This window comes from Chiloscyllium punctatum, chromosome 6, assembly GCF_047496795.1.
Source record: "Chiloscyllium punctatum isolate Juve2018m chromosome 6, sChiPun1.3, whole genome shotgun sequence".
Classification (NCBI taxonomy): Eukaryota; Metazoa; Chordata; class Chondrichthyes; order Orectolobiformes; family Hemiscylliidae; genus Chiloscyllium; species Chiloscyllium punctatum.
The window spans coordinates 3,346,271-3,370,152 of NC_092744.1; the positions used below are offsets into that span (position 1 = coordinate 3,346,271).

The window sequence follows — 23,882 nt, forward strand, 5'->3', positions numbered from 1 at the left end:
TATGTAGCTGCAGATGTAATCTTACAAACTTGGAAGCAGCAGCTGGGCAACATTACAAAGGTTATTATTCAGACTACGGTTCAAGTCTTGGTTAGTCTACAATCTGTGTGATCAGGCTCTTCTTTCGAACTGATAGTGGTGAGGGAAGGCTGGTCTTTATACTGATGGCAGGGGTTAGGGAAAAGTCAGAGGTGGAGCATGGAGACAGGAAAGGTTAGGCAGATAAAGAGCTGGTTGAAAGTAAGCCATGGAAGAAGAAAACCTGCTACTGGGTGGCTAGGGTTATAGGAGGTGGGAAAGAAGCTGCTCAAGCCCTAAAATTGTGGGACTCAACATTGCATCCTGAAGTTTGCGGGGACCCCAAGCGGAAAATGAGATGCTGTTCTTCCAGTTTTCACTGAGCTGCACAGGAACACCACAGAAAGCATGAGACAGAGATGTTGGTCACAGATCACAACAATGTGTTGAAATAGCAGGGAACTGGAAGTTCAGGGTCATTTTTATGGACAGAACGTAGATATTCTGAAAAGCAATTGCCCAGCCTGCATATTGTCTCCCCAGTGTAGAGCAGACCACACTGTGAGCAGCAAATGCAGTAGACTAGACTGAGGGAGGTGCTGGTAAAGCACTGCTTCACCTGGAAGGTGATCTGGAGCCTTGGATATTGCGGAAGGAGGATGTAAACAGACAGGGCTTACACCTTCTGCAGTAGCAGGGGAAAGTGCCATGGAGCTATGGGGAACTGCTGGGAATGGAGGAGGAGTGGACCAGGATATCCTGGAGGGAACACTCCCTGCAGAATGCTGACATAGAGGGAAGGGGAATATTTGTCTGGTGGTGGCTTCCAACTGAAAGAGGTGGAAATGGAAGCTATGATCCTCTAGATGTGGAGGCTGGTGGGTAGAATGTGAATACTGGGAGATCCTATCAGTGTTGAGAGAGGTAAGGGGTGATGGTAGAAGTACATGAAACTCATCCAGGCAACTGGGGAGTATTCCATCACACTCCTGACTTGTGCCTTGTAGATGATGGACAAGGTTTGGAGAGTCAGGAGGTGAGTTACTCACCTCAGAATTCCTAGCCTCTGTCCTGCTCTTGTATTCACTGCATTTATGTGGCAAGTCCAATTCAGTTTCTGGTTGATAGTAACCCCCAGGATTTTGCTAGTGAGGGGTTCAGTAATGATAGCACCATTGAGGGTCACAGGTCCATGCTTAGCTTCTCTTGTGTTGGAGATGGTTAAAATTAAAAATTAAAATTAAAAGGTTATAATCCACCAGGTGTATTCCTGGACTATAACCTGGTGTTGTGAGATTTTTAACTGTGTCCACCTCAGTCCAACACCAGCTCCTCCAAATCATCTTGGAGATGGTCATCGCGAGGCACTTTGGGGCATATTAGTTGCTTGCCACTTTTCAGCTGAACGAGCTTTTGCCCGAAACATTGATTTTCCTGCTCCTTGGATGCTGCCTGACCTGCTGTGCTTTTCCAGCAACACTCTTATCTTGACTTTTCATCTGAAGCCTAATGTTGATCAGGCTCTTCCAGAAAGTATAGATGCAGGTGAGTGAAGTGAAAAATGGGTGAATTAATGTCCAGACTTTGGAAATCAAGAGTAAACACATGCATTCTCAGAAATGCAAAAATAACCAGCCTCTCACTGAGAAATGACAACTGCTGCACACTTCCACAGTTTGACGGTTTACCAGACTGTCAGCTTTACTGGAGAAGCACTCCTTGCTGTGCCCTCCTCACTGAACTTGGCTGTTTGCACACCGCTCTGGAAACCCATCGATCAGGTTCAAAGTTCAGCTATTTCCCGCTTTGACTATTACAGCTCTTCAGCCAACAGTTCCATGGGGGTTGCCTGTTCCCTGGCAAACTGCCTGGTGTCATAAAGCCGGTCCTTTTTTGTCCTAAAAGCTGTTCCATGTCTCAAGGAGACTCTGTCCTTGATTTTTTTCAGAGGGGTAATAAATCGGACCAGGTTCCAATCAGTCTGGTTTGGTGCAGAGATGAAAAGGATTTTGGGACCCTTTTTGTTTAAATGTAAACAGATGAGATTTCAGGCCAAAGTGGTCAGGTTTTAGAGGTGACCTGTATAATGAAAGGGGAGTGGTCAGCTCTCCAGCTGAGCAGTTTAGGTCAGTCCTGAACTGGTTGGGAGTTCAACAGGGAGCTGTGTGGAAACTCTCTCGATATCACCTTCTGCCTCTCAACTTCAACCTGTAAGTGTGTGTTCCATTTATACTGGTTTTTAAAGAGACTTTGCTTATTGGGACTATTGTGTATATTCAGAACAGCATAATTAAGTCTAGTTTGGAAAGACTAAGTTCTGTAGACGTTCTCTATTCTGTTCTTTGCGTTTCATTGTGTAATTTTGTGAATTAGCTTTGTCTGTTTTAAAATCTAGTAGTCAACCTCACTAACTTACTCCTGGTAATGTTCACTGCACATTTACTGAAACAAGTTGCAAAGTTATGGTCTGGGGTTGCCTGCATAAGAATGTTTTGAGTAGTCTGGCTTAGTCCATAACAATGGAACGAAACAAACACAGAGAATACAGGAGAAGCTTAACAGGTCTGGTAGTGTCATGGCGAGAAATCGAGTTAACATTTTAGGGTCTGGTTTGACTTCTTCAGAACACAAAGAGTCATACTGAACTCAAAACATTAACTCGGTTTCTCTCTTGACAAGTGCTGCCAGACCTGCCGAGTTTCTTCAGCATTCTCTGTGTTTGTTCCAGATTTCCAGCAAGATTTTGCTTTAATTCCAGCTGGATTACATCAGTTACCTGATCCAAAACTACTTTCACCACTTCAACCTCTTTCCTTGACCCCAAACCTGCCTCCCCAACAATTAAAATTCTGTCCTTTTTTAAACATAAAATCAGACTCTGTTATTTAATAACACTTAAGAAAACTATATAGTTCAAGGGCTATTTTCCATTGCACACCAACATCAGTGTATAATTTCAGACTTTTAATACTTAATAAGGTTATCAGGATGTTGATATATTGAAATCAGACAATTTCTGGAATTCACAATTGGAATGATGGTGAAATGATTAATGTTTGCCATCATTATATAATTAAACTAAAAGAAACAAACCTGTGGTATGCACACTTGCAGTTAAATGCAGAAACCTATCAGTTGTTTTAAATGATACTTTCCTTTTTCATTGGAAAGGGTGCAGAAGAGATTTACTGGGATGTTGCCTGCTTTGGAAGGAAGGTCTTCTGAGGAAAGTCTGAGGAACTTGAGGCTATTTTCATTAGAGAGAAGGTTAAGGGGTGACTTAAAAGAGGCATACAAGATGATCAGAGGATTAGGTAGAGTGGACAGTGAGAGCCTTTTTCCTTGGATGGTGATGGCTAGCACAAATGGGCATAGCTTTAAATTGAGGGGTGATAGATATAGGACAGATGTCAGAGGTAGTTTCTTTACTCAGAGTGTAGTAGAGACAAGGAATTCCCTGCCTGCAACAGTAGTAGACTCGCCAACCTTAAGGGCATTTAAATGGTCATTGGATAAACATATGGATGATAATGGAATATTGTAGGGTAGATGGGATTCAGGTTGGTTCCACAGGTCAGCGCAACATCGAGGGTCGAAGGGCCTGTACTGCTCTGTCATGTTCTATGTTCTCCACAGGGTGCACATTACATTCCTGGCAAAGGTCATCAACATTGAAACAGTAACTTGCATGAACTTCAATTTTTTTACTCATTACTCTTACTGCAAAAGCCATTGAAAATGTTCAACCTGGGTAAGCGAGGTCTAATTGAGTTTGCATAATAAAACCTACATACAAAGAAATTACAGCTTTGGCCCTAAAGCATTTTTGCACGTCTGTATTGTCATTCCCTCACAACAGTACTAAAAATTTCACATTTTTAAGATAATAAAAATTAAGTTCCAGTTTTAACACTTTATTTACAGCATTTTACCTTCTACCTTAATCCTACATGTTTGCAATTATTCTTCAACTTTTTTTGACATGGTTTAAAAAGTGAATTATAAATCAAGTTTGATCATTCTTTAACTTGATTGGCTGATCTGTCCAATGAATTAACTGTTGCTCAAGCCCAGAGTTTGCTCTGAAATCACATCAGAGTTTTTTTTTTAAATCTACCCATTGGAGCCTGCTCATCTTTTATTTAAATCTTCCTTTTAGGTTAGCAGGTAGCTTCATCTCCTTGTTGTTGACTGTGGAGTTCAGTCCACTGTGTCTGAGCAGAGATACACCATAGTAACACATTCCTTAGGGGAGACAGGTAAACTGATGATTGTAAATAAAAATGATTGATGATTCTAAATACTTTTTTCCTGTTCCATGAGAAAGTACTACCAGCTGAACAGCTGTTTTAAAAAGTTAAAACTGCTTTAAAAAGAACTATCCGCTCATGTTCTATACCCTTGGGTGATTACAGGTATGTGCTGTAACAAAATGGCATGCAGCATACAGATTCTGTCACAGCCCACCCAAGCAGTTTTGTAAAGCGTGATTAGCGAGAAAAACTACACTGCACATGAACAGAAACATTTCTAACCACAGACAGATATTCAGTCAGGAGGAACAGTGGAACAGAGTCAGCTGTTTAGCTTTTCTTGGTTGTTCTTCCATCCAATGAAATCGTGATTGTCTGGATCCAAATTCCACCACCCACCTTGGCTCTGCATCCTTGGTTAGAGTGAATGTACCAACCCCATTCAAATGATCAGAGCTGATCTGATGTTAACCTGAACTCTACACTCCTGCATGTCCCTGATAATCTTTCATCCTCCTGATCATCAAGAACCTATCTCCCTCTGCCTTCAAAATATCTAAAGATTCTTCATCCCTGCCTTTTGAGGAAGGGAATTCTGAAGACTCTCAACCTCAGAGAAAAATGTTTCCTCTTAAACAGGTGTGTCCTTATGTTTAAACTTTGACCCCTCGTTTTAGATTCTCCTACAACAGTAAACATCCTTTCCACATCCACCCAATCAAGTGTCCTCAGGATTTTATGTTCCAATCAAGTCACCTTTGACTCTTTTAAATTACACAAGATACAGGTCTGCCCTCCCTCATCTTTCCTCTTAAGGCAATCCACTCATTCCAGGGCTTAGTCTTACAAATAAAACCAAAGAACTGCAGATGCTGGAAATCAGAAATAAAAGCAGAAACTGTTGGGAAAGCTCAGCAGGTCTGGCAGCATCCGTGGAGAGAAAACAGACTAAACGTCTGGATCTGAAAAGTTAACTGTTTTCTCTCTCCCCACTGCCAGACGCTGCCAGACCTGCTGAGTTTTTTCAACAACTTCTGTTTTGGTCTAGTAAACTTCCACTGAATGGTTTCCGATACATCAATATTGTTGCATCATGTCCAGTGACCAGTACTGCACACAGTACTCTGTCACACCAATGCCCTGTCTAGCTGAAGTATCACCACCCAACTTTTGTACCCAATTCTTCTTCACAATAAAGCATAATACTATGAACTTTCCAGAGTAGCACTGTCACCTTTTCTTAAACATAGTCCAGACATCAATTCACGTAAAATAGTTGTGCATTGATTAATGTTTGAGCCTAAAGTTTAGATCATGCCCCATTATCGTGTAGACTGTACATGCTTTACAAAGCGATGGACCTGGATCAAACTGGATCCTCTGGCCTCATTAGAATAATGGTGAGTTGCACCAACAGCTGTGACCTTTGGGGTAGTATTTATTCAGACTTGGAAATATGCACATTGTTGGCTTTTATTGACTAGGCCTAATGGTCCTTCTGAAGGTGGGGGTGACCTGCCTCTTGCACTGCTGCAGTAAGGTCACCCACAGTGGGGTTTTGGGTCAACTAGATTCTTTACCGTGGGCAGCACGGTGGCACAGTGGTTAGCACTACTGCCTCATAGCGCCAGAGACCCGGGTTCATTTCCCACCTCAGGCGACTGACTGTGTGGAGTTTGCACATTCTCCCCGTGTCTGCGTGGGTTTCCTCCGGGTGCTCCGGTTTCCTCCCACACTCCAAAGATGTGCAGGTTAGGTGAATTGGCCATGCTAAATTGCCCATAGTGTTAGGTGCAGGGTAAATGTAGGTATGGGTGTGGGTGGGTGCGCGCGCTTCGGCAGATCAGTGTGGACTTTTTGGGCCGAAGGGCCTGTTTCCACGCTGTAAGTAATCTAATCTTTACCGAGCGCTGAAGAAATGGGGAGACCCTCCTGTGTCAGGATGGTGTGTAATGGATTGGTGTTTCCCACGTACCTGCTTACCCTTGTCCTTACAGGTGGTGGTGGTCAGGGGTTTGGAAGGTGCTGTCTAAGGAGCCTCGGTTATTTACTATAGTGCATCTTGTCGATGGTACACACTGCTGCAACTGAGTGCTGGTGGTGGAGGCAGGAAATGTTGACAGGAGGTGGACATGATACAAATTGAGTCAGTTGCTTTGCCCAGGTCGATGAACAGCTGCTTAATGCTGGAGCTGCACCAATGCAGGCAAGTGCAGAGCAAGTGCAGTTGCGAATTTAGTTTTGTGAACTGTCAGAGAGTGGGACTGGATGAGCATTATTGGAGGGGGTTGGTGAGGAAGGAGGAGTGAACTGTCGGGGTGTGAGAGAGGGGGTGAACTGTCAAGGCATGAGGGAGGGGGTGAACTGTCGGGGTGTGAGGGAGGGGGTGAACGAGGGGGTGAGCATTGTTGGAGGGGGTTGGTGAGGAAGGCGGGATGAACTGTCAGGGCGTGAGGGAGGGGGTGAACTGTTAAGGCGTGAGGGAGGGGGTGAACTGTCGGGGTGTGAGGGAGGGGGTGAACTGTCAAGGCGTGAAGGAGGGGGTGAGCATTGTTGGAGGGGGTTGGTGAGGAAGGCGGGATGAACTGTCAGGGCGTGAGGGAGGGGGTGAACTGTCGGGGCATGAGGGAGGGGGTGAGCACTGCCAGGATGTGAGGGAGGGGGTAAGGACTATTGGGGTGTGAGGGAGGGAGTGAACTCTGTTGGGGCATGGGGGGGGGGGGGGGGTGGTGAGCATTGTCGTGGGGTGAGGGAGGGTGGTGAACTGTCAGGGTATGAGGGAGGGGGTGAATATTTTGTGGGGGGGCGGTGAGGGAGGCTGATAGGTAGGTTTTGAGGGGATGGTAGGTGAGTTACTCACTGTACAATAGTCTGCCTCTGACCTATTGTAGCCAATGTATTATTGTGATTGGTCCAGTTCAGTTTTTAAATCATCTCTGAGGAACTCTCGAAGAAGTCCCATTATATAACTTTCCAATGTGATGTGGAAAGTCTGCATGTTACAGTAAACTTGGAGGTGTTACTCACTTGTAAGCGAAGGCTCCATACAAACATCCGAGTGTAGTCAGTGGAATGATTGTACATGGGCAGGAGAATGAAGGAGCAGAGGAACTGCTGTCCTTCCTGTTACTCACACAGTGCCCCTTTTGAAAACAAATCTTAGATATATATCTGTTCATAAAATGTGGAGTCTAACCCTCCAAGAGTCAATTTAAAGGATTTACATGTTTTCTGCCCTCAGACAGTGCCTTCTTGCATTCTATTTCTATCCAATGTCATCAGGAATAATGAATAATGATGAAATCAGGAATAATGATGTTTCATTGATTAGATTTAAGATGCTAGAATAGCACTGACCACAATGACATGATTGCGCTGGATTTAAAACCAGACAATGCATTAATAAAAGTGTTCACCCGCCTCCTGCAGCCCCTCTCACCCCCTCCCTCACTCTCTGACAGTGCCAGCTGGCTGTACAATGAAGTGAGTCCAGGATGGTGCCAGGTTACAGACAGACAGCTTGTAAAATGTGGCACAGTGGCTCAGTGGTTAGCACTGCTGCCTCACAGCAATAGGATCCCAGGTTCAATTCCAGCCTTGGGCAACTGTCTGTGTGGAGTTTGCACATTTTCCCAGTGTCTGCGTGGGTTTCCTCTGGGTGCTCTGGTTTCCTCCCACAGTCACAAAGATGTACAGGCCAGGTGAATTGGCCATAGTGTTAGGTGCATTAGTCAGAGGGAAATGGGTCTGGGTGGGTTACTGTTTGGAGGGTCGGTGTGGACTTGTTGGGCCAAAGGGCCTGTTTCCACACTGTAAGTAATCTAATCTAAAAGACACAGAGGGAGTTCACCAGTCAGCATTACACAGGATGGACTCTGGGCTTGCAGTTTCTATCAATGCCAGTGGGAGAAATGTCTTGATAATGCTATCCATTTCCTCATTGGGAAGGAGGGAAAAATACAATAAAGCCAATGAGTAACAGCAAGGTTTCCATTCAGTTTCTGTCCAATTGCTTCATTTTCAATAAGTGACTGTCTGCTTTCATCTGGAGGAACAGAATGTAGCGTGGGTAGAATCAATGAGAGAAAAGGTAGAATATCATTTAAAGATAAAGAAAATAATTTCTAATTTTTGCATTTTGTTTCTGAAAGACCTAGTAAAAATAATATGAACCTGGAAATGATTGGAAATGGCTCCGAATAGCCACTAGGAGACAGCAGAGACAATCAAGAATGACAAATAACACAATATCTGTATTACCTTCTGTAGCAACTTCCCAAGTCATCCTAACTGCTTGTACCCTGTCAACGTTTCCACACACTTTCCCTCTCATATACTGGGCTACAGGGCGTCTGTTATGATGTGACAGTTGTGTTGCTCTGCAACTTCACACTACAGAAAATCACGCTGTAAAATATCACAATAGAAAATTGCCTATATCTATTCAGTAGACAGTTCACATTATCCAAACGGCACTCAATTCTTCAATCACATTATAGCCAATTCACATTAGCGAAATACGCATTATACCAAAACACCCTGCATCACCCTGAGATTACAACTCTGAAAAAAAACTCCAGTGCTTTGTTGTTAGAATTTTTGGATACTAGAGTAGGAATGTTTATTGCTTTTGCATTGAGAATTGCCTTTGGTCTGATATTTTCATGGCGGATTGAGTCAAAGTGACCAGAGTATTCTTCCACAGCTCTTGCTGGAAGCACTGTTCCAGAGAATGATAAGAAAATGTTGTATAATGAGAGAATGCAGAACAAAGAACATTACAGCACAGGAACAGGCCCTCCAAGCCTGCGCTGATCCAGATCCTCTAGCTAAACTTGTCACCTATTTTCTAAGGATCTAGATCCCTCTGCTCCCTGCCCATTCACATATCTGTCTAAGTACATCTTAAGTGATGCTATCATGCCCACCTTTACCACCTCCACCGTCAACGCATTCCAGGCCCCCACCACCCTTTGCATAAAGAACTTTCCACACATATCTCACCGAAACCTTTCCCCCTCACCTTGAACTCATGACTCCTAGTAATTGAAAGGATATTTCTCTCCTGTAGCCCTTGCCTTTCCACTGCCTGACCTAGTCCTGCCTGTGCAGCTCTGTAAATGTTTCATGGAAATAGCACGGCTGTATATATGGAGTACCCAACATGACCCTTTTTATCAGAAATCAGTCAAACAGGAAGTAGGATTTTCTTTTAAAAAGGCCAGATCAGTTAGAAAGTGTATTTCATAATATGAAGATGTACCAGGGCACTTCACAACCAATGAATTATTCCTGAACTGTACTTAGGGTGGCACGGTAGCTCAGTGGTTAGCACTGTTGCCTCACAGCACCAGGGACCCAGGTTCAATTCTAGCCTCGGGTGACTGTGCAGAGTTGCCACATCCTCCCTGTGTCTGCATTAGTTTGCTCTGGTTTCCTCCCACAGTCCAAAACAAATGTGCAGGTCAGGTGAATTGACCATGCTAAATCGCCCATAGCGTTAGGTGCATTACTCAGAGGGAAATGGGTCTGGTTACTTTTCGGAAGGTCAGTGTAGACTTGGTGGGCCGAAGGGCCTGTTTTCACACTGTAGGGAATTTAGTCACTGTTGATTGGTGGAAGGCCATTGTATAATGGGACAATGATTCTGGATCCCTTGATGAACTCAAAGGTTCCTCTCTCAGCAATAGTCTGAATCTGTCCACTTGTCATGTCAGAGCTTGCTATATATGCCATCACATTCCATTGCAACAAGTCATCTTCTGAGAGTGTTTTTCTTCCTCCCTCCTAATGACAGTCTGGTGATTGGCAAAGTTGTGGAGATGAGATCACAATAATTTGCCCTCAATAAAAAAAAACTGCTATGTATCCATCCATTAAGAATGTATCAAGTGTTTTCAAATATGTTTGAATGTCCACTTTGTGGAAAATCATTTTTACTAATAAATGCATGGAGAAATTTTGAAGATGTAATCTAACCCAACAGTTATAGATCAGAGCGTTTGCCCCTGTTTTTCACATGGCATCAGTCCTTCTCAGCTGCATGCACCCAGTAACTCACATCAGAACTTTCAAATACACTGAAAACAATGTGGCAGGACCACATCCCAGCAGCAAGTCTTTTTTTTAAATTGGGCAAGAAGGATGTTGTTATCGTTTTTTGCAACATTTTAGTTTTTTAAAAAAATTCATTCACTGGATGTGGGCACTTCCTCATTGCCTTCACAGGGCTTTTAAGAGTCAACCACACTGCTGTGGGTCTGGAGTCACATGTAGGCCAGACCAGGTATGGATGGTAGATTTCCTTCGCAAAAGAGCAGTCGTGAACAGCTTCATGGTCATCATTAGATTCTTGTTTCCAGATTGTTGTTGCTATGGTGGGATTCAAACCCAGGTCACAGGTCATTTCCTGGGTTTCTGAATGAATAGGCTAGTGATAGTACCACTAGACCATCATCTCCCCTGTGTAAATTAGTAGATTTGAAACATAGCCATAAAATACTCTTTTTGCATTTTTAGCACCCCAACACTGTCAGATATTCAGAAAAAATATTGTTCCCTCAAATTTTGTCATTAATGAGAAGATGGCATCATCCCTTTAAAATAATGGGTGGCACGGTGGCACAGTGGTTAGCACTGCTGCCTCACAGCGCCAGAGACCCGGGTTCAATTCCCGCCTCAGGCGACTGACTGTGTGGAGTTTGCACATTCTCCCAGTGTCTGCGTGGGTTTCCTCCGGGTGCTCCGGTTTCCTCCCACACTCCAAAGATGTGCAGGCCAGGTGAATTGGCCATGCTAAATTGCCCGTAGTGTAGGTAAGGGGTAGATGTAAGGGTATGGGTGGGTTGCGCTTCGGCGGGGCGGTGTGGACTTGTTGGGCCGAAGGGCCTGTTTCCACACTGTAAGTAATCTAATCCAATCTAATCTATATATTTGCATCAACTGAAGGAGGATGAGAAATGTAATTCAGGATGCTTCAAGGTCAAAAAGTGTGAAAGAAAAGATAAAGTAAACCTTGAAACAAGGCTTAGATATCACCAAGGGATATCGAATCCTTTATTTGTGTCTGGATCACAAGACTGAGGCAAGAAAAGAATTGAGGCAGAGGTGGGTACAGCAGATGATTAGAGACTAGATTAGAGTGGTGCTGGAAAAGCACAGCAGGTCATACAGCATCTGAGGAGCAGGAACAAATGACGTTTCAGTCAAAACCTCTCATCTTGACAAGAAAAGAATTTCATAATTTAACATGTCCTGGTAATGACTGAATTAGGGATTATGAGGGCATGTCTCTCCTGTCTTAGTTACATATATGTCATGACAGAGAACATATTGCCTTTAGCTTTAATGGAGCTGTTCACATACCTGTGCTCCTTTAGCCGGGAAACACTGGCAGACCGAACAATCCCGTCCATAACAGGGACCAGTGTAGTCAATGTGACCCTAGAATAGGAAAACCATTGATGAGAGGCAGATAATTTGCAGAAAAAGCAACAAAGCAACAATTAAAATATACAGGAGTCAAAAGCAAGATAAATTGAAAATGTTCTTAATGAATAATTCTTCAAAATAGTTAATTTAACCAGAAAACATTGTTATAAACCTGCAGTAATGGATCCCAGCAAAATAATTTGAGAAATGGATAACGGGGCATTTCCAAGGTGTGTATGAGCAGTATGGTACAGGAGAAACACCAGGTTTCCTTGGGGGGAAGTGGGACAGCCCTGCCCTACCATGTTCATGAAGAAACCTTTGAAGAGTTAGGTTAACTTTCTGTCCCTGTTCTGACTGGAACATCTCTCCTGATGAGATTCCCTGACGAGACTGGTGCTGTTACAGCATCATAGAAAGATGAAGTAGCTACAGCACAGAAGGAGAACACTGGGACTGCTCTAGAATCTACAGAATTTTACAAAACAGCCCCCAATGCATCTAATTTCTGCATAGTTATCTTTGCTGGTACCCTGGGATGTACATTATCAAGCCTGGAGATTTCTTAGCTTTCAGTTCTATCAATTTCTCTCTCAATTTGTGTTTATTAATATTATTCTCTTTCAGTTCTTCCTTTCCAATAGATCCTTGCTTCCCTAGCATTTCTGGGACATCTTGAGTCTTGCTTAATTGCACTGCCATTTTCTTGTTCTCCATTACCAATTCTCACTTGTCTTCACTAACCTTTTACTTTCTAACACATAGGAACTCTTACAATCAATTGCAAGGTTAGTCTTTATTTTTACTCTCTGAATCAACCTCTTGGTTCTACTTTGCTGAATTCTTAACTGTTCCCAATCCTCAGGTTTGTAACTTTGTCCAGCAACTTTATACAGTGCCTCTTTGGATCTAACACTATCCTTAATTTATTTTGTTAACTTTAGTTGAGCCACTTTTCCCATTGAGTTTCTTAACCCGAAATGAATGTATCACTCCTGCAATGTCGGCATTTGTTGCATAAAAATACTAACCATTCTTTGTCCACTGTGACAACTTTAAATGAAATTACTCAGGCTATCACAGCCAAATCTCCCTGTCTACCTTATAGTTTCCTTTGTTTAGATTTAGGACCCTAACTTTGGATTGACTAGTGTTCTTTCTATTCCAATAAAGAATTTGATTATTCTACGGTCCCTTTTTTATAAACAACCTCTCATAATATGATTGAAATTAACCCTTTCTCCTTGTATAATACCAAATCTAGGATGCTCAGCCTCGGATATGGTTCCTCAAAGTATTGATTGAAAAATCCATTTGATACACTCCATATAAAGTATAAGTGTTACTCCTCGCTGGGGCAGCCCCTTAGAAATCAAGCCTCACTATTCCAGAATAAAGTGTTTAAAGGTATGCAGAACTCCCCACTCTACCTGCGTTTTAGACCGAGGTTCATAAAAAACATGGACCAGGTTTCTGGACTTAATAAGAATGACTATTTATTACAAATAAATAGATTCCGACTATAGATAAACAATTACAAACCATTCACAACTGTACTAGCTAAAACTATATTTTGGATTAGTGGTGCTGGAAGAGCACAGCAGTTCAGGCAGCATCCGAGGAGCTGCCTGAACTGCTGTGCTCTTCCAGCACCACTAATCCAAAATCTGGTTTCCAGCATCTGCAGTCATTGTTTTTAACCCAGCTAAAACTATAACTCACTTATCAAACTTCCCCGCTACACACACATACAGATGAAAAGAAAATAAGTGAGGGAAAGATAGGAAACGTGGTCCCTGTTCCCAGGATTTGTAAGATGATTCTTGTGCTGAAGATAATGCTGCTTCTCAATCTTTACTTTCATTTATTTACAGGAGGCACAGGGTAACTGGTTCACATTTATGAAGGTCTTTCACTTACTGATTAAAATTCACAGTTTACAGCAAATGGAAAGGGGAAAGACACTGGCTCTCTTCAAGTTTAAGATCATTTTTTACTACAGAGAAAGACACAGTTCCTGTCTTTGTGGAGATCCAATCACTTCTGCCAAGAGATTAATCCCCCTCAACCCCTCCTAGTTGTTCAGCCTGGGAATCCATCACATGGTTGTTGACAGGCAGAAGCTCTTTATCATCAACACTTGGTTATTATTTCACAAATCAATCAGCTCGTGTTGCCAGCCAAAGCACCATTATTACATGCCTCTTGGATCAAGCTCATTGTGAAACTAGACTTCCATTACTGCTTGAACAATAGTTGGGTAAACAGCACTTAGAATGAATGTCAGGGTTACTTGCTTTTTAAAATTGCGGCAATCAGTCCTTGGTTTTAAAACAGTCCTTTTCCCATTTCAGTCCACAATCAAAAATACACAAAGTTAAACGGAAACACCCTCTTGGCCATATTAAGATGCATTTTGGAGTGGGGCAGAGCTTTGGTTAGGGCACATCTGGAGTAATGTGTTCAATTAGACCATAAGACTGTAACAAATTGGAATAGGAGAAGGCCATTCAGCCCATCGACTCTGTTCCACCATTCAATCATGGCTGATACATTTCTCAACACCACTCTCTTGCCCTCTCCCTGTAGCCCTTGATCCCCTTACCGGTCATGAACCTATCTGTCTCGGTCTTAAATGACTTGGCCTGAGTTCCACAAATTCAGCCCCCGCTGCCTGAAGAAATTCCTCCTCATCTCAGTTCTTTGTTGATTAGGTTAGATTTCCTACGGTGAGGAAACAGGCCATTTGGCCCAATATGTCCATACTGATCCTCCAAAGAATAAGGTAAAAGCAATGACTGCAGATGCTGGAAACCAGATTCTGGATTAGTGGTGCTGGAAGAGCACAGCAGTTCAGGCAGCATCCAAGGAGCTTTGAAATCGATGTTTCGGGCAAAAGCCCTTCATCAGGAATAAAGGCAGTGAGCCTGAAGCGTGGAGAGATAAGCTAGAGGAGGGTGGGGGTGGGGAGAAAGTAGCATAGAGTACAATGGGTGAGTGGGGGAGGGGATGAAGGTGATAGGTCAGGGAGGAGAGGGTGGAGTGGATAGGTGGAAAAGGAGATAGGCAGGTAGGACAAGTCCGGACAAGTCATGGGGACAGTTACTGAGCTGGAAGTTTAGAACTAGGGTGAGGTGGGGGAAGGGGAAATGAGGAAACTGTTGAAGTCCACATTGATGCCCTGGGGTTGAAGTGTTCCGAAGCGGAAGATGAGGTGTTCTTCCTCCAGGCGTCGGATGGTGAGGGAGCGGGGGTGAAGGAGGCCCAGGACCTCCATGTCCTCGGCAGAGTGGGAGGGGGAGTTGAAATGTTGGGCCACAGGGCGGTGTGGTTGATTGGTGCGGGTGTCCCGGAGATGTTCCCTAAAGCACTCTGCTAGGAGGCGCCCAGTCTCCCCAATGTAGAGGAGACCGCATCGGGAGCAACGGATACAATAAATGATATTAGTGGATGTGCAAATAAAACTTTGATGGATGTGGAAGGCTCCTTTAGGACCTTGGATAGACGTGAGGGAGGAGGTGTGGGCGCAGGTTTTATAGTTCCTGTGGTGGCAGGGGAAAGTGCCAGGATGGGAGGGTGGGTTGTAGGGGGGCGTGGACCTGACCAGGTAGTCACGGAGGGAACGGTCTTTGCGGGTCCCGCACCTCCACCCTCAGACCCCACCCCTCCAACCGTAACAAGGACAGAATGCCCCTGGTGCTCACCTTCCACCCTACAAACCTTCGCATAAACCAAATCATCTGCTGACATTTCCGCCACCTCCAAACAGACCCCACTACCAGGGATATATTTCCCTCCCCACCCCTTTCTGCCTTCCGCAAAGACCGTTTCCTCCGTGACTACTTGGTTAGGTCCACGGCCCCCTACAACCCACCCTCCCATCCTGGCACTTTCCCCTGCCACCGCAGGAACTGTAAAACCTGCGCCCACACCTCCTCCCTCACTTCTATCCAAGGTCCTAAAGGAGCCTTCCACATCCAAAGTTTTACTTGCACATCCACTAATATCATTTATTGTATCCGTTGCTCCCGATGCGGTCTCCTCTACATTGGGGAGACTGGGCGCCTCCTAGCAGAGCGCTTTAGGGAACATCTCCGAGACACCTGTACCAATCAACCACACCGCCCCGTGGCCCAACATTTCAACTCCCCCTCCCACTCTGCCGAGGACATGGAGGTCCTGGGCCTCCTTCACCGCCGCTCCCTCACCACCAGACGCCTGGAGGAAGAACGCCTCATCTTCTGCCTCGGAACACTTCAACCCCAGGGCATCAATGTGGACTTCAACAGTTTCCTCATTTCCCCTTTCCCCACCTCACCCTAGTTCTAAACTTCCAGCTCAGCACTGTTCCCATGACTTGTCCGGACTTGTCCTACCTGCCTATCTCCTTTTCCACCTATCCACTCCACCCTCTCCTCCTTGACCTATCACCTTCATCCCCTCCCCCATTCACCCATTGTACTCTCTGCGACTTTCTCCCCACCCCCACCCTCCTCTAGCTTATCTCTCCACGCTTCAGGCTCACTGCCTTTATTCCTGATGAAGGGCTTTTGCCCGAAACGTCGATTTCGAAGCTCCTTGGATGCTGCCTGAACTGCTGTGCTCTTCCAGCACCACTAATCCAGAATCCTCCAAAGAATAACCCACCCAAACCCATTCCCCTACATTTACTCCTCACCACTGCATCTAACACTACGGGCAATTTAGCATGCCCAATTCACTTAACCTGCACGTCTTTGGACTGTGGGAAGAAACCAGAGCACCCGGAGGAAACCCACGCAGACACAGGATGAATGTACAGACTCCAAACAGACAGTCGCCCGAGGCTGGGATCGAATGCAGGTCCCTGGTGCTGCGAGGCAGCAGTGCTAACCAATGAACTACTGTCCCACCCTCATCGTTCTGAAGAATTGTCCTTTCACTCAGAGGCTGTGTACTCTAGTCCTAGTCTCTCCAACTGTGGAAACATTCCCTCCATGTCCACTCTATCCAGGCCTCGCAATATTCTGTAAGTTTCAATCACATCCTCCATCATCCTTCTAAACTCCAAATACAAACCGAGAATCCTCAATAGCTCCTCACATGACAAGTCCTTCATCCCTAGGATCATTCTTGCAGACTGCCTCTGGACTCTCCTCCAATTCCAGCACACCCTTCCCTAGATACAGGGCCTGAAACCTCTAACAATATTCTGAATGCAGTCTGATGCATTCCAGAACCTTATGGAGCCTCAGTGGTACATGCCTGCCCTTGTATTCTAGCTTTCTTCAAACGAATGCTAATGTTACAGTTGCCTTTTCCTAACTTCCAACTGAACCTGCATGTTAACCTTAAGAGAATCCTTTGTAATTCTCACAAAGTACCTTTGTGCTTCAGATTTCCAAAGCCTTTCCCCATTTAAAAAACAGTTTCATGTCTGTATTCTTCCTACCAAAGTGTATTATCTCACATTTTCCCACATTGTGTCCTATCTGCCACTTCTTTGCCCACTCTCCTGTCCAAATTCTTCTGTGGCCTCCCCACTTCCTCAACACTACCTGTCCCTCCACCTATTTTTGTGTCATCCACAAACTTAGCAACAATGCCCTCAGCTCCTTCATCCAGATTGTTAGTGTACCACGTGAAGAGTTGTGGTCCCAACACTGACCCCTGTAGAACTCCATTACTCACCAGCTGCCAACCTGTAAAAGACCCCTTTATCCCTACCCTCACTTTCTGCCAGTCAGCCAATCCTATATCCATACCAGTGCCTTGCCCCTAACACCAGGGGCTCTTATCTTATTCAGCAGCCCTCCTGTTTGGCATCTTGTCAAAGGCCTTCGAAAAATTCAAATAAATCACATCCACTGGTTCTCCTTTGACCAACTCATTCATTACCTCCTTAAAGAATTCGAACAGGTTTGTCAGGCTTGGCCTCCCCTTGATGAAGCCATGCTGACTCAGCTCTATTTTACCATGCACTTCCAATCTCCGCAATCTTGTCTTTAGGAATGGACTCTAAAATCTTACCAATGACCAAGGTCAGGCTAACCAGCCTATAGTTCCCTGTCTTCTGCCTCCCTTCCTTCTTTAGCAGGGATGTTACATGAGCCATTTTCCAGTCCTCTGGGACCCTCCCTGACTCCAGGGATTCCTGAAAGATCTCCTCATTTGCCTCTAAAATCTCCTCGGCTAATTTCTTTATAATTCTGGGGTGTTGTCTAACTGGTTCGGGTAACTTATCCACTTTTAGGCCTTTCTGCAATCCCAGCACCTTTTCCTTGGTGTCAGCCATTACGCTGAAGACAGAGATGAGGAAGAATGTCTCCTCTTAGAGGGGAGTGAATCTGAAATGCTTTACCACAGCCAGGTGTCGAGGCTGCATCATTTTATTCAAGACTGAGATGGACAGATTTTTAATCAGCATGGGAATCTAAATGTTTTGTGGAAAAGACAGAAAAGAGGAGTTGAGGATTATTAGATCAGCCACAATCTCATTAAGTAGGAGAGCGGGCCAAATGAGCTATTTCTGCTCCTAAACTGTGGCCTTAGAGTCTGAAAATAAATCACCCAGTTTTTGATATGACCAGTTACATATGCTAAACTACCCATATGAACTCAAAAATATTTATAATGGAAGCAACCTCTATGAGCTAGCATCTACTCCAGGATAATAACATTGCAGACGTGATGGGAGTTGAGTTTCTCGACCCTCCAGCCTCACGAACCTCACACTGCAACAATTAGGCATCTGAGTAGCCAGATACACAAGAACCCTAATGGAAAGAGTACACTGGGCACTGGCTCCGTGATCTCAAATGACAATCATCCCTGCCTCAATCATTTCTTGCAACAAACGATCCTGCCTTTCAATAATCCACTCTGTGTAGAAATTCCTCTAAGCTCTTTTGCATTCTCAATTGTTGTGTTATGTCTATTTACATCGACATAAGACTGGGATGAGGAGGAATTTCTTCATTCACCGTGAGTCTTTGGAACTCCTTACCACAGAGAGTTGTGGGAACATATTTAAAGCTGAGATGGATAGATTTTTCAATAGTTGAGGAATCAAGGGTTACAAAGAAAAGGCAGGCAAGTGGATGTAAGGAATGTCAGGTCAGCCATGATCTTATTGAATGGCAGAGGTACTAAATGGCCCACTCCTGTTCCTATTTCTTATGGCCTTATAAATTTACAGTAGATATACCTTTCAGGGTCATGCTTATGACATTATCCCAGTATACAGCATATCCCTGAATGGTGTAATGTTCTCAGATTCCCACTTACTGAGCCCAGTCCTCTTATGATTTGGAGATGTCGGTGTTGGACTGGGGTGTACCAAGTTAAAAATCACACAACACCAGGTTATAGTCCAACAGGTTTAATTGGAAGCACTCCAGGATAATAACATTGCAGACGTGATCGGAGTTGAGTTGCTCCGAAAGCTAGTGCTTCCAATTAAAGCTACTGGACTATAACCTGGTATGGTGTGAATTTTAACTTTGTACAGTTTTCTTATAGCATGGCATCCTGAGAGAAATGAGCTACACTACTTCAGAATTGTTTAGCTTGGGCCCAAACACACTGGTGCCTATGATTATAATGAACACATGAACACCAGCATCGGGAGTATGTGAGCATCGCTGGCTAGGTCAGCATTTATTGTCCATCCCTAATTGCCCAGAGGGCAGTCTGGAATCAACCACACAATGCAGTGGACCTGGAGTCACTCATAGACCACCCTGGGTAAGGATAACAGATTTCTTTAAACAAAAGCAGAAATTGCTTGAAAAACTCAGCAGGTCTGGCAACATTAAAGGAAGAGAAACAGAGTTCATGTTTCAGGCCCAGTGACAGATTGCCTTTCCTAAAGGAAATTCGAAGGCATGATTTTAATGCCTAGGGGAAAAACCAAATTTTACTTGAAGCTTCTGAAATTACATATATGGCATTCCCTTTATTTTCAGTTAGTCTTTTAAAATTTGTCAAACTGGAGTTGCTTTTCACAATGCTGTGTTAATTGACCCTCGCATCACTGCATGTTCAATAACATTATCTCAAATTATGTATTTTAAAGGGTTCACCTACACCTGAAAGATTAACTGTTTTAGTTACCCAGTTTATCCTCCTCATCCTTCTTCAGAAAGACAATTACACTGACAGATCTGTCCTCCAAATACAACACTGGTACATACAAATATTGAAACCTTGTAACCAGAGCCTCTTTTCCCTCTTGTCTATTTTTCGACAGCGTTTCAGATTTCAGTTTAGCCTTACTAATCTCCCTCTGACATGTTCTATATTCCTCATGATTATCTTTAACTTTATCATATGCCTCCAGTTTAAATATGTCAGTGATCAGCTCATGCAGATAAATTCAGAATCAAGAGTATCTGCCAATGACCAAAAATAGGGACATGATTTGAGTTCTGGTCAGACTGTTTGCTTTAGCTGATTTCTATTTCAATTAGTGGGTTATTTATGTTTTTGTGCATTTTCTTTGAATTTGTTTTTTACTTTTTTTAGATTAGATTAGATTACCTGCAGCGTGGAAACAGGCCCTTCGGCCCAACAAGTCCACACCAACCTGCCGAAGCGCACCCACCCACACCCATTCCCCTACATTTACCCTGCACCTAACACTACGGGCAATTTAGCATAGCCAATTCACCTGACCTGCACATCTTTGGACTGTGGGAGGAAGCCGGAGCACCCGGAGGAAACCCACGCAGACACGGGGAGAATGTGCAAACTCCACACAGTCAGGCGGGAATTGAACCCAGGTCTCTGGCGCTGTGAGGCAGCAGTATTAACCACTGTGCCACCATGCCTGTTTGTTAATGTCATTCTTAAAAAAATCTATATTCTGTTTCTCAAGTTAATCTACTTATCCTCTGCACACAACCTTAAACCAAGGTCCCCAGCTACTCCCACTGATGGACATTAAGGTTCCAAAGCATTACTGAATGAGGAATAGGACACTCCTGGTTAATAATTATTCCTCAATTAAAATCATTAAAATTCTTCTTATCTATTTGATACCACTTTGACATTTATTAGTTCTTTCTATGCACAAACTGGCTGCAACATTTTTCATATCATAACAGAAACTACACTTCACCAATATGGGGTGGCATGGTGGCTCAGTGGTTAGCACTGCTGCCTCACAGCACCAGGGTCCCAGGTTTGATTCCAGCCTCGGGCAACTGTGTAGAGTTTACACATTCTCCCTGTAGCTGCGTGGGTTTCCTCTCACAGTCCAAAGATGTGTAGGTCAGGTGAATTGTCAAAGGGAAATGGGTCTCCTCTTCTTCAGAGGGTCGGTGTGGACTTGTTGGGATGAAGGGCCTGTTTCCACACTGTAGGGGATCTAATCTAATATATTGTTGGCTGTAAGATAATTTCAAACATCTTAAGATCATGAAAGGCAAAATAAAACCCCCAATGTTTTGATTTTATTTCCTTATTCTCCATAATTTGATATTAAGATGATTTTTTTTAAGAGAGAATGAATTAATGTCGATGTACATTTTTTCATTTGCAGAAGACTAACAGTTCTCTGTGATATTGCTTTTGGTCTCAAGCACAGTGTGATATTTAACTGTTGAGAAAGTGCTATATTTAAATTTAGTGTTGCTTTCAAATTCACTCTTCAGACCTTCCCCTGGGAATTTGCACATCCTGAGATCAATCATTTGATGGAACAAATGTTCTCTTCCAAATAAATTCTTAATAGCATGAAGATCTGGGGGCTTGGAATAGAACTCTTACACCAGAGAAACTAGGAGCAGGAGTAAGTCAATAGGTGATGGGAGGAACAGCATCTTCACCCAGTGAGTTACAGTATAGAATGTTCTGCCCAGAAATGTGGTAGAGGCAGGTTCAATTCAGTCATTGAGGAGGGAATTGGATCATTATTTGATTAGTGATGGCATGCAGGGATTGGGGAAAAGGCAGGAGATTGGCACTGGGGAGTAGAATCACTGCAGGCACAATGTCACCTACTTCAATGCTCTCAATGCCATGTTCCTGTCTTCTCTCTCGCAGTGTCTTTTATATCAAAAAATGCATCAATCTCTTTCTTGAATACAGTAATCCACAGGTCACTGCCTCTAAGATATATCTATTACACTTATTATTCCTTTCTATTTGTTATTGGTCATTATTACTCCCTATTTGTTATTGGTAAATTAATATTCTATCTAATTTCTCTCGAATTTCATGTCATGTAACATTCTTTAAAAGTGTTGCATCTGAAACAGTTAAAGCTAATTTCCAAATGTTTAAATAAATGAGAACCACTACATGGCTTTTTCCAAATTGTAAGATCCACAACTATTTGTTTGGTTATTTCCAAAACAATTAAACTAAATTAATGAGACAGTAAAGAGTCCAAATTCATACAAACAATATCTAAGGCCTTCTTTGTGTTATAAATGCTCATTGCTTTCAGATATTATTCCAAGTAAAATGTCAGGCTGGTTGAATTATAAACAGAGTTCTTATCTCATAACTAAGTTTTACAATATTAGTTTGCAACGTTTTCATTCTTGAATCATGTTTCCCTGTTTAAACTCTGTGGGAAGCTAGGTAAGGGATTACTGGGCCTCTTGCTGAGATATTTGTATCATCAATCACCACAAATTAGGTGCCTGAAGACTAAAGATTGGCTAACATGGTGCCATTATTTCAGAAAGGCTGTAAGGAAAAGCTATGGAACTATAGACATCAATGATGGGGAAGTTTTTGAACAGGTTTCTGAGGGACAGGATTTACATGTATTTGGAAAGGCAAGGACTGATTAGAGATATCAACATGGCTTTGTGCGTGGGGAATTGTGTCTCACAAACTTGATTGCATTTTTTGAGGAGATGACAAAGAAGATTGATGAAAGCAGAGTGACAGACGTTATCTATATGGACTTCAGCAAAACGCTCGATAATGGTCCGCACGGTAGACTGACTAGTAAGGTTAGATCACATGGGATCTAGAGGGAAATAGCTAATTGGATACACATTAGCTTGAAGGTATGAAACAGATGGTGGTGGTGGTGGTTAAGAGTTATTTTTCGGACTGAAGGCCTGTGACCAGTGGAGTGCCACAAGGAATCTATCCCAGGTCACTGTGAGAGGAAGGGAAGTAATAGCTGGGACATTAGCAGGTATCATCACATCCTCTTTGACCACAGGCAAGTTCCGAGAGGACTGGACATTAGTCAGTGATGTTCTCTTGCTGAGGAATGGAAGCAGGGATAATCCAGGAAATTAAGGCCAGTGAGCCTAACATTTGTGGTGAGAAAGCTCTTGGAGAAGATACGGAGGGTCAAGATATATGCACGTTTGGAAGAAAATGGACTAGTTAGTGACAGGCAGCATGGCTTTGATTGGGGAAGGTAATATCTCAGCAACCTGATTGAACTTTTTGAAGAGGTGACAAAGATAATTAATGAGGGAGGTGCTGCAGATGTACTTTATATGGACTTTAGTAAAGTCCCACAAGGTAGATTGGTGCAAACACTAAAATCACATGGGATTCGGGGGGAGCTGGCTGGATGGATACAAAACTGGTTTGGTCACAGAAGACAGAGGATAGCGGTGGGACAGTGTTTTTCAGTATGGAGACTGGTAACTAGTGGCATTCCAAAGGGATCAGTCTTGTAGTAGGTTGTTGTAGTATATATAAATGATTTGCAGGAAAATGTGAATGGTCTGATTAGTAAGTTTGCAGATGACATGAAGATTGGTGGAGTTACTGATAGTGCGAACGACTGTGAAGAATACAACAGGATATAGATAGATTGGTGAGTTGGGCACAGAAATGGCAGGTGGAGTTTAATCCACACCAAAGGATACCTTCTGGGGAAGGTGGGACCTGTACATGAAGGACGGGTTGCACCTGAACTGGAGGGGCACAAATGTCCTGGGTGGGAGATTTGCTTGTGTGGCTCGGGAGGGTTTAAACTAGTTTGGTGGGGACGTGGGAATCAGAGCCACATGTCTGAGAGGGGGTCAATTACAGATGGGACAGTGACAGGGTATATTAAGTCTATGAAGAAGGTTTCTCATGCGATGAAACATAGGGATCAGTTAAAGTGTGTCTGCTTAAATGCAAGGAGTGTCCAGAACAAGAGTGACGAACGTAGAGCATGGATCAGTACTTGGGGCTACGATATTGAGGCCATAACGGAGATGTGGGTTTCAC

The 23,882-nt window shown here is 43.5% G+C and overlaps 1 protein-coding gene across 1 annotated transcript in view; it reads right to left on the bottom strand.

Annotated features, from left to right (window-relative positions):
- Positions 1-23,882, bottom strand: part of LOC140478581 (uncharacterized) — a 256,307-nt gene that overhangs the window by 164,634 nt on the left and 67,791 nt on the right. The window contains exon 4 of the mRNA XM_072571802.1: positions 11,637-11,714. Within this exon, the coding sequence (XP_072427903.1) occupies positions 11,637-11,714 (78 nt within the window). The remainder of the gene's footprint in view (positions 1-11,636; positions 11,715-23,882) is intronic.